Here is a 12,023-nt window from a genome sequence, read left to right as displayed (position 1 = left end):
GTATGATGCTGCAGACCTTGAGGGCAATGGTGATGACGAAGAGGGGGATCGAGACGGCCGAGGTATCGATTTTTAGGGCAATAGTGCTGAAGATCCCGATGGAGGCGACCAATATTTTTTCTCCTTCTTTTTTATTTTGTTGTAAGCTTGTGTATTTTTGTCGGCGTCTTCACGAGCCTTTATAAAAAAAACATTTAAGTATGAAATGTAATGCCCATATTTTTTTTTCTGCATCTCTTTCCTTTTCTGTGGTTAGTTTTTCTATACTTGCATGTTTTTTGCTTTCGTTTCTTGTTCGAGCGAGGTCAAACATATTTGAACTTAGTCATGGCTGAGGGACGGTAGATGCTAGTTCGAGCGAGGTCGAATATATCCTGAGTTTAGTTATGGCTGAGGGCCGGTAAATGTTAGTTCGAGCGAGGTCAAACACAACCTAAATTTAATTATGTCCGAGGGCCGGTAGGTGTTAGTTCGAGCGAGGTCGAACATAACCTAACTCTAATTATGGCCGGGACACAGTAGGTGTTAGTTCGAGCGAGTTCGAATCATAACCTGACTTTAATTATGGTCATGGGCTGGTAGATGTTAGTTCGAGCAAGGTCGAATCATAACCTAACTTTGATTATGGCCGAGGGCCGGTAGGTGTTAGTTCGAGCGAGGTCGGATCATAACTTAACTTTGATTATGGTCGGGGCCCGGTAGGTATTAGTTCGAGCAAGGTCGAATCATAACCTAACTTTGATTATGGCCGGGGGCCGGTAAGTGTTAGTTCGAGCGAGGTCGAATCATAACCTAACTTTGATTATGGTCGAGGGCCGGTAGGTGTTAGTTCGAGCGAGGTCAAACATAACCCAACTTAATTATGGTCGAGGGACGGTAGGTGTTAGTTCGAGCAAGGTCGAACATAACCTAAATTTAATTATGGCCGAGGTACGGCAGGTGTTAGTTCGAGCGAGGTCGAATATAACCTAACTTTAAGAGAGATACGCTGGTAAATATAAAGTTTATTGCCTTGATATTGTTGCATTTGTTACATACTTGGAGAAATTTACAGATTTTGGGTGTTGGCTGGCGTTCCAGTCCCAGTCCCGGTCTATCTAGTCCATTCATTGGTCGATCTGGAGAGTAGTGAAAGGTTTAGCAAACAAATAGTAACCAGGGCTTAGCCTTCGCGTACTTTGACTTGGAGTGTTCCCTTCATCGCTTCGTTAAAAACCTCCTCGAGAAAACTCAATTGGGACAAAACTCAAGTGAGGGAAAAAAGAGTACGACTTAGGACACTCTTTCCTTTATAAGTTAAAGTACTTGAGGTGGCTGATATTCCAGTTGTTTGGTAGTAGCTTTCCTTCCATTGTTTCTAGCTCAAATGATCCTTTATTCGCTTTTGTTGTGATTTTGTACGAACCGTCCTAATTTGTTCCCAGCTTACCTTCTCTGGGATCTTTGCTCGCTTGGGTTTTAGCTTTTAGTACGTAGTCTCTGATTTTGAGCGGCCTGACCTTTGCTTTCATGTTATAATAATGTTATGCTTGCTTTTTTGGGCGATCATTCTTAAATAAGCCATATCTCTTCGTTCGTCGAGTTCCTGTCTTCGGCCTTCGTCGTTGCTTGTGCCGCTCTCATGGGAGTACCTTGGATTTTCGACCTCAATTGGTATTACTGCCTCGGTCCCGTAAACCAAAGAGTAGGGCGTCTCTCTCGTGGTTGTTTTTGGATTTGTTCGGTATGCCCACTATACTTCTGGTAGGACTTCCGGCCACGTCCCTTGGCATCATCGAGCTTTTTTTTCATGATGTTTAGTATTGATTTGTTGGAGAACTCTACTTGCCCATTTCCCGCGAGGTGGTACGGGGTTGAGAGTATTCTTTTGATATGCCATTTCTCAAAAAAATTGACGATTTTCTTTCCCGTGAATTGGGGTCCGTTATTGTAGCTGGTTTCTTTGGGAAGGCTGAACCGACAAATTATATTTCTCCATATAAAAGTGATTACTTACTGTTCCCATATTTGGGCGAATTCGCCTACTTCCACCCACTTAGAGAAATAGTTAGTTAAAACTAAAAGGAATCGTACGTTACCTCATCCTGCCGGGAGGGGGCCTACGATGTCTATTCCCCATTTGATGAACGACCAATGTGAGGTGACAGAGTGGAGGTGTTTGCCTGCTTGGTGAATCAGTGGGGCATACTTCTAGCCATTGCTCGTATCTTTTTACGAAGTCTGCGGCCTTTTTTTTTATGGTGGGCCAATAATATCCCGCCCATATGAGGCATCTTACCAGTATTCGATTGCCGGGAATGAGCCCCACAATGGCCTTCGTGGATCTTCTCAAGGACGCGCCGAGTCTGATTTGGGCCAAGGCACTTTGCTAAAGAGTCGTCGTAGGTTCTCTTATACAGGTCGTTGTGGAGGATACTGTATCGGGCCACTTGCATTCTTAATTTCCTGGCCTCTTTTTTATCGCCTGGGAGCGTACCATCCTATAAGTATGCGATAATACGATTGCGCCAGTCCCAAGTTAAGTTAATGGGTCTTACCTTGACTTGGTCTAGTGAGGAGTTGAAAATATGGATCACGTTTTTGTATCCCGTTGTGATGCTTTTGGTAGCCGCGGCTAGCTTGGCGAGGCCGTCTACCTTGGCGTTCTGTGCTCATAGAATATGGTCGAGCTGACATTCGTCGAACTCGGGCAACAACTTGCATATTTTGGTCTAGTATTTTTGCAATCTTTGTTCCTTGATTTGGAAAGTCCTAATGACTTGGTTGACTATGAGCTGGCAATCACAACATAATTTTAACCATTTTGCCCTATACTTGAGTGCTAGTCTCAAACCTGCAATGAAGGCCTCATACTCGACCTCGTTGTTAGTCATGCCCGGGCACCTTATGGACTGGTGAATTACTTCGCATGTTGGTACTTCAAGTACGAGTCCCAGTCCGAACCCAGACGTGCTAGACGTACCGTCAGTGTATAGGACCTAGAGGTCTTGTGTTTGGGGGGGATTTCGGAGGGCTTCCCTTTCGACTTCAGGCATTATTTTTGCGCTGAAGACGACGACGAAGTCAACGAGCACTTGTGACTTTATCGTCTCCCGTGGCTAGTATGTGATATTGTGCTTGCTGAGATCAATGGCCCATTTGGCTAGCCTCCCCGACAGCTCGGGTTTATGCAAAATGCTTCTTAGGGGGGAAGTTGTGATGACTGAGATAGAGTGGCACTGGAAATATGGTCTAAGCTTCCGTGAAGCTACGACTAAGGCCAAAGCCAGTTTCTCTAGATGCGGGTACCTCATCTCGGCATCGACTAATGTTTTTCTGATGTAATAGATGGGAGATTGCGTACCTTTATTTTCTGGAATTAAGGCAGCGCTCACAGCTACCTCGGATACATCTAGATAAACGAGGAGACGTTTACCTGGCTCGGGTTTTGAAAGCAAGGGCGACGATGACAAGTATTCCTTTAGTTCTCTCAGAGGCTGGACTCACTCCGAAGTCCATTGGAGGCCTTTATATTTCTTGAGTATGCCAAAGAATTTATGGAATCTATCTGACGACCGCGAGATGAACCTTGATAGGGCGGCGATGCGGCCAGTTAATCTTTGTACCTGTTTTTTGGTGGTTAAGAGTTCGGGTATCCCTTCAATGACTTTAATTTGGTCAGGGTTGATATCGATCCCTTGTTGTGATACGAGGAACCCTAGAAATGTTCCTGAGGCTACGCCGAACACACACTTCTCTGGGTTCAGTTTCATTCCGTACTGTCTGAGTATGTCGAAAGTCTCCTTTCAAATGATCGATATGATTTTCTCCTCTTTTCGACTTGACCAACATGTCATCTATATATACTTCCAGTATCTTGCCGAGCTGATCCTTGAACTTTTTCGTCACCAACCTTTGATAGGTCGCCCGCGTTCTTTAATCCAAAGGGCATGACCCTGTAACAGTACGTTCCTTGGTGGGTGATGAATGTGGTTTTTTTTCTGATCTTCCTCTTCCATGAGGATCTGATTAAAGCATGAGTAAGCGTCCAAGAAACTTAGCAGTCCGTGTCCGACCGTGGCATCAATAAGTTGGTCAATGTGAGGCAGTGGGAATGAATCCTTTGGGCATGCGTTGTCCAAGTCTATGAAGTTTACATACATCCGCCATTTCCCATTCTTTTTTTAACCATTACCACGTGGGCGACTCATTTGGGGTTCTTTGATTCCCTTATGGAACCATTTTCTAATAGTTTTTCCACTTTTTCGCGCACTACATCATTTATTGCAGAGTTGAATTTACGCCTGACCTGCCTCATCGGGGGGTGGTAGGGGTCGACGTTTAATTTGTGCGTGGCGATCTCCTTTGGGATTCCCAACATATCTGAATGGCTGAAAGCAAACAAATCCGTGTTAGCTTTTAAGAATTGACTGAATTTACCTGTGGTCGTTAGCCCTGTGGCTTCGACTATGTCGAGATCTTTGATGCCTTCCCCGACCTCGTTGTCCCCCGACCTCGACCCTAATGATTGCTATGCCTCGTTTTCCTTGTCCTTCCTTTGTTGGGAGATCGTATTGTCTAAAGCGATTCGGTAGCATTCCCGAGATATGCGCTGCTCTCCTCATATGCTGAATATTCCCCACGAAGTTGGGAATTTGATGACTTGGTATAAGTTGGAGGGGACGACCTTCATGGGGTGTATCCACGGTTGCCCCACTATGGCATTGTACGCGGTGTATTAGTCCATGATGTAGAATGTTATTTTGAGGGTTATGCCGCCAGCCAAAACGGGGAGAGTAATTTCCCCGGATGTCCGCTCAACTGCATTGTTAAAACTAGTTAGTGTGATGCAGCGTGGTACTATCTTATCCTTGAGCCTCATTTGGGTAAGTACTCGGGGATGGATAATACATGCGCCACTCCTGTCATCAATCATAATACATTTAATATCAGTATCCAAAATTCGCAGAGTAATAACGAGAACGTCATGATGAGGAAAGACCAAACCGTCGACATCTAACTTGTCGAAGATGATACTTTCTTCGAGTTTGTCATACCGTTTTCGGGTGATGGGTCGCTTGAGTTTGTGTGTAGTGGTGAATTTCACGCTGTTGATAGAGGCGTCGTCTCTGATGATCATGTTGATGGTACGGGCTGGTAAGGGTGGTTTGGGTAGTCCTTGATGTTCGCTCCCTCTGGCGAAATTTGTTCTTCCCTTATCGCTTAACAACTCTTTAAGATGTCCTTGACGTAGCATATTCATGACCTCCTGCCTTAGTGCGATGCAGTCTTCCATTTTGTGCCCTCGTTCATGGTAGAACTCAAAGAGGGCATTAGACTTTTCTGGTGTTAGGGTCTGATCTCATCTTTGGCAGCCACTTCACTTTTGGTCCGGGCTTCTCTAGGGCGTAGACTATCTTTGTAGGTGACACACAAAAAATTATGAGCAGACAACAAGGGCATACCTCTATTGTTCCGATGAGTTACCGTCCTTGATCTGGACGCCCTTCTTCGTAGTGAGGGGAAGGTGCGATAGCCGCCCTGATGTATGGTTGATTTCATTCCATGTTAAGTCGTGGGATCAAGTGATATCTTCTGGCGTTGTCTTTTCGATCCTTTCTTGACTCCGCTTATACTGAGGTTAGCCGATGGGTTGGTCCGTTGAGGTCGTCCTCATCTGCACGGACTTCGGCACAATAATCATTGTGGATTTCATCCCAAGTGGTTGGAGGGTACTTCATCAACTGACTTAACAGTTTTCTCGTTGCTCTTGAACCATCCCTGCTCAACCCGTTCTGAAAGGCTGCGACTGTCATCCTTTCGAACACGTTTGGTAAAGTCATCCTCACTCGGTTGAACCGGACGAGGAAGACCCTCAATCCTTCTCCTAGAGATTGTTTGGCGACAAATATGTCGTTCACTCTTGCCCCGGCCTTTTTGGCTCCAGCGCGAGCCGCTACGAACTTGTCGGCCATTTTTTTAAAGGTTTCAATGGAGCGTGCTGGTAGCTGCGAATACCGTGTTAATGCTGCTCCAGTGAGGGTTTCGCCGAACTTCTTCAGCAAAATGGAAGACACGTGTTCCTTAGCGAGGTTGTTTCCTTTTACGTCGATGACGTAATGAGTCACATGATCTTCGGGGTCGATTGTGCAGTCATATATCCTGAGGTAGGGCGACATTTTAAAGGTTTTTGGTATAGCATGTGGGGCCGCATCATCACTGTACAACCGGCATAACTCTTTGGCAACAACTTGGGGCGGTCCAGTAATTTATCGACCCTTTCATGGTGTTCTTTCATTTGATCTCGGAGTGTCTTGTTCTTATTCTCTATTTCTTCCATCCTTTTCAAAATGGCTGCGAGAGCGTTGTCACCTGCATTATTAATGACATTGTGAGTAATACCTTTCGTTGGAGGAAGAGGGAGTTGGTTGCACTGCTCGTCTGTTGGTTGTATAGTGCAAGTCCTTGTGTTTTTTGTAGCCGTGTCCCTGGCGAGCTTGTTGAGGACGCTGGTTAGCATGTCAGTTAGCCATGCTTTGAGGAGCTTTTTTACAGCTGGGGGCGTCTCCTCCCCCACAGATGTAGAGGTTCCCTTACCAAGAGATTTTGTGATGTTGCAGTAAGGAGGCGGCGAACCATCTTGCCTAGGGGAGGCACTGGGCGTTGCGTCTTCGCCTGCCGTTTCACAGCTTTCGTTGATGACGTTCATGAGGTTGGTTGGGAGGTCATTTATTATTCTCGTCCTTTCTTCTCGGTTACCTGCCATATTAGAATGTGTGCACACTAAGAAAGGATATCTTATTTTTGCTCTTTTTTGTTTTTATATTAGTGACCCGTGTTAGTTGTAGATCTAGAAGAAACTAAAAGCTTAACTAAGAAATCTCCACAGACGGTGCCAAATTGTTTGACAAAAAAATATAACTCTTAGTTCAAATAATTAAATTTATGTGATAATGGGTTAAACCTAATTAACAATAATATTTCTAAATGTGAAGTTTGAAAACATGACTAGCGTCAAATAGATCTGGTGGAAGAAAGACAGCAACGTGCAATAACTATTCTAAAAAGTATGAGCAATAATATAACATTTAATAGCAATGAATAACAATAAATGACATTTAAGTAAATAGGAGGAGTGATTCACCCAATAAAGGATGAGCTAGATGGTTGTTCCTTCCGACAATGATGGGTGACAGACAAATCCTAGAATGTTCGAACTATTTTCTGATCTGATGGAAAAATATATAATAATATGAATGAGAATCTTGATGAAAAGGTAGTGTTTGTATCTTAGTAAGAGAGAGAATCTTATGTCAAAAGATTATTCTTACAAAATGAATGTCACATGCCCCTATCATTGTCTCTTTTTCTATTTAAACGAGACATTTTCCTAGTAAACCCTAATAGTACAAGTGTAGAGAATATCCACTAGAATATTCTCTTTAATATCGTATTTCGAAAACTAATCGTTACAGCTTTATCAACGGTGCTCGACCTCGACTGACGACGGCTCGAGGATTCTTTCTTTAGTGTTATTTTATCTTAAATATTTTAGGGCATATTTTGACCCATACAATAATCATACCGAAAGTTGCGTGAAATTATTCTTCCAGAATCTGAACTTTTGCTCAATTTGTGCCGCGTAGCTGCTTGGTAAAACAAGTTTCCTGCTAAGGCAATCTACTGCCTCAGTTTGGCTCAGCAGCTCCCTCACTGCCATTTCCACCGCCTTTAGCCTCAGGTTTTGGGCTTTAGTAATGACCCTATGGATCTTCTTGAACTCAGATTGGATGCAAGCTTTTACAGACTCAGTACTCTTGCGTAACTACGTCAAACCAAATGGAAGATATAAGATACAATTGGACTGAATCTCAACCATTCCCTCATCAATTATAGCCTCTTCAATTTGCAACTCGTTGATCTTTTGCAACCGAGTGTGATAAAGATTTTGCAGATGCGAAGGAATTAGCCAAGGACTGAAGCAGGACAAGAATTGTATGGCCAGTTCTTGTGGAGAAGTCCATTTGGATTTGGGCATGATTAATTGGGACATGTCCTTGAGCTTGGTTGGGACAATGGCCCTGTTGTTGTGCCAACGAAATCGACTTATTACTTCTTCAATGAGTCTATCAACTGCCCATCTTGCTACTAGCTGCTTCTTTAACGTGGTTGCTCTGCTCATCTGCTCGTGCGCGTGTTTGAATTTAGACTTACATTATTTGGTTATAGTCTGAAAGGATAACGATGTGGCCACGATGGCGGAGAAATAAAAGGTCTAATCTATGTGTGTGGATAAATGAGGCACAATAACAATTGACCTATGATGGGTAAACACTCTTTATAGATAAAGGCCAACCTCCTTTCTATTAGAAAACCCTAGAGCATTCTGCCTCTTGAATATGTGGTAATTGTAGACATCCCAAAATCGATAGAGTTGAACTGTACGCTTAAACTCTAACTTTAGATTAATGGTATAATTGTGTCTTAATGGCTGCGCATTAATTTCTTACAGCGCCTCTATGCATAGCCTATGGTTGTTCCAAGAAAGTTCTTCACCTGCTTAAATCACATCGACTTAAATTAATTTGAAGACAATGTAGATTCTTTCAACTGTGACAGCCAATACCCTCTAACAACTACTCAATATATCTTTGATGAATTTTCCAAAGCAGACGAAGCTCTGTCCTTTTTATATCGTTTTGTACATTCTAAAAGTCTTATATGAAGAGGCTCTCTTCTTGGCAGCTAATCAGAAAATACAATTAGAGACTTTCGTTTATATTCACCTCCTTCATTAATTTTATTGTAAGCTGGAATATTAATATACATGGTCATATCCATGTTAACATTCCAACTGCAAGCATGATCTCGAATTTAGATGTTAAGTGTTTTTTGTAATATTGCCCAAGTTTGTTTGAAAATAGTTAGTCTAGTTAAGACCAAGTCCTGAGACTTCGACAATTATTTTGCAATTGTCATTGACAAAGTACCAGAAAAGGTAAGAAGAATGAAAATAATAACACCCCTCGTATTTAATATTATGATGCTTTGTTACATTTAAAGGCTGAAAGACAAAAAAGATACTGTACACAAACCACTAAACAATTTCTCATAATAAATGGAATGCAAACAAAACTAAAGTTGCCGACTGAATCAAGCTCTTAGAAAGAAGTTGTAATTTGTTCAATGTAACACCTGAGTCACTATTTGATCTTGAAATACTTCCTCTATTAAGTGTTGAAATATGTTCCACTATTTTTGTTGGTTCTGTTTTGGAATCTCCACAATGTCCAATCCCCGAATCCAACAACGTCTCTAGATCATCTCCAAGACCATTTTCGTTGTTATAGCAAAGCCCTTCATTATTGGCAAGTTTCATTTTCCTTCTCATTCTCCAAACCATATCTCTCTTAAATGGGATAGGTCCACTTAACATGTTGTTGTTTAGCCTGAGCTCACTTAAGCTATTTAAATTACCAAAACTTAATGGGATTGAGCCATTGAATTGATTCCCATCAAGATGAAGGACTCGAATTTTAGGCAACCGGCCTAGAGAATTCGGTATTGAACCTTGAAGATTCATATTCGATAAAGCTAAAATCATCAAGTCCTTGAAACCATCAAACCCGTTAACTGGTAGAGTAGCAGAGTCCATTGGATTGCCGTTGAGGATTAAGGCTTGGAGAAAATTTAATTTCTTGAGCGAGATTGGGAATGAACCTGTTAAACTGTTGTAGCTCAAATCCATGAGGATGAGATTGTTTAAGTTATCGATGGAGTAAGGTATTGAGCCTGAGAGGCGATTGCGACTCAGGTCTAGCTTTATAAGCCAATGACACTTCATGAGTGTGGATGGAATTGAACCCGCAAGGTGATTTTGGTTAAGGTCTAACACATTTAACTGAGGGAAAGTCAAACTCGGAATTGAACCGGTTAGTTTGTTATCACTCAAATCTAACGACCTCAAACCGGTGATCCGGCCTAGAGAAACCGGTATTGAACCGTTGAGATTGTTCTTGTGAAGATCTAGGACTCTCAAACTGGTTAAGTTACCCAATTCATTTGGAATGGGCCCTGTGAACCCATTTTCTCTTAAAACTAGTGTCTGTAAAGTGGGCCCTAATTGGGCCAGAAATGCTGGAATGGGCTGAGGATTGTTACTAAAGCAACGATAGAAGAATAAAGTTCGAAGATGTGGAAGTTTTGTAACAGAAGGTGAAATGAAAGAATGAGTTGAATCACAAGTAGGAAATGCTGTATCATCGGACAATGCTCCAAAAGAAAGTGATACAACATGGTAGACGTTGTCGTAGTCCGGCATACACTCGATTCCGTGCCATCGGTCACGACAAACGTCAGGGATATCGGTGGCCCAGTCGTTCCCCGTGGCCCTCATAATGTCGTAAACAGCTTCTCGTTCACGAGGATCGGTTCGTGCACGGTTATTATTCATAGAGTAGCCAGTTTGTGGTGCATCAACCAGAGCTGAAGGCGTACCCGAATCGGCCATTATAACGGTGAATGACCAGCCTAGTGGAAAGAAGGAAAGAAATAGTAGTAAAGTTGCTTGTATTGAGAGAAAAAAGGCCATGTTGGAATGAAAGAAACTTGTTATAATGTCTGAATTTCTAGGGGTATTTTATAAGAGATGGGAAATTTATTGAATTCCCAGGTTGGAGTGTGTGACAAGTGAATAAAAAATGGTGGGTGCATAAATTTAAGTAGGATAATTATGGATTCACGAGTATGAGGAGGAGATGAAATAAATGCAGAGTTGTGTGTTACTGAGCATTTATCACAATCACGGGTTTGAGGCTGCTTCTACGTCAGCGAATCTAGGCCCACTTACAAGTAGGCTTGGGCTCCATTATGGGGTGAGGATTTGGGCCGAATTCTCAACTTATCAAGTCCAACGAAAAGAAATGTAAGAAAAAAGGAGAAAGAAAGGTATAAAATACAAGTAAAAACTTTGGAATTAGTCTCAACTCAAGTCTCAACATGTCTAACCAATCTTTATATTCTTCCTAAGTAGCTGTTAGTCTGTTGGTTATTAAGTATTATTTACTACATTATAAAGTTAAGTGCCGAATATAATTTGCATAAAGCATCCCTTATACTTTTGACATGTTTTCTTTGGAGGTGTATCTAGAATTTTAAGAATATAAGTGTATCATTATGTTAATTAAAAAAAGGCATGGAAAATTAGGGATTTATTTATTTATTAATTATAAAAAATATTACATTAAAAATAACTATATGGGGATCAAACCCCTGAGGGTCAAAAGGGCCACTTAGAAGCAACAAAATAGTCAGATGAGCATGGGTGACAACAACAACAAAAAATATAATAAAATCTTACAAATGGGGTCTGAGGATAATGTGTTACGAAGATAGAGAAACTTTTCTGATAGACCTTTGGCTCAAAAACAGTGAAAAGGAAGTAATAAACAAACAATAGCAATAACACTTGAGCATGAGTGACCACAAATCTGAAAAGTTAGTATTGTTTATACATAACCTAGGAGAGGAGCATGGTGCATGTACCCAACCCCCTCCACATAAATTCCCCCTGGTTTTCTTTCTGCTTATCTTTTAAGCATCCTTGTACAATTTTCGAGAACATTTATCGAACATAAAAATTATGTCTAGTTTCAGCTATCATGCCATGTTATAGTTACTAAACGTTTAAGAATGCGTAATCCACTTAGTTCTGTTTTCAGAGAGTTCCACTGAATATTCCTCCTCTCTTAGTCCTGAAATCACTTCTTGTAAAGTTCCTTATGGAGCTGTTGCAAATTGAGAGGCGGATTTAGGACGAATTTTGTGGATTTAACTTAACCTGTTGATTTGGACTTGAACGATGTGTTATTCCCGGTCAATATTCCTGTATTTGTAAATATTAATTCTGCAAAATATAAGTTAACGTAATGAAACAATAATAATAAATTCGAGCCCACTGAATTCACAGTGTTTCCTTAAGGAATTTAATCCCCTCCTAGTACCCAAGGTAATGGATTATTTCCTCCCAGGATAGAACGAATAAC

The 12,023-nt window shown here is 41.7% G+C and overlaps 1 protein-coding gene across 1 annotated transcript; it reads right to left on the bottom strand.

Moving 5' to 3' along the window:
* Positions 1-9,007: 9,007 nt before the first annotated feature.
* Positions 9,008-10,657, bottom strand: LOC104110466 (protein TOO MANY MOUTHS). The gene has a single exon (XM_009619969.4). The coding sequence runs from the start codon at positions 10,568-10,570 to the stop codon at positions 9,089-9,091; it is 1,482 nt and encodes a 493-aa protein (XP_009618264.1). The 5' UTR covers positions 10,571-10,657; the 3' UTR covers positions 9,008-9,088.
* Positions 10,658-12,023: the final 1,366 nt, after the last annotated feature.

The sequence above is a fragment of the Nicotiana tomentosiformis genome, chromosome 12, assembly GCF_000390325.3.
Source record: "Nicotiana tomentosiformis chromosome 12, ASM39032v3, whole genome shotgun sequence".
Taxonomy (NCBI): domain Eukaryota; kingdom Viridiplantae; phylum Streptophyta; class Magnoliopsida; order Solanales; family Solanaceae; genus Nicotiana; species Nicotiana tomentosiformis.
The sequence above is the reverse complement of the archived record's forward strand: the minus strand, read 5'-3'. Positions and strand labels throughout refer to the sequence as shown.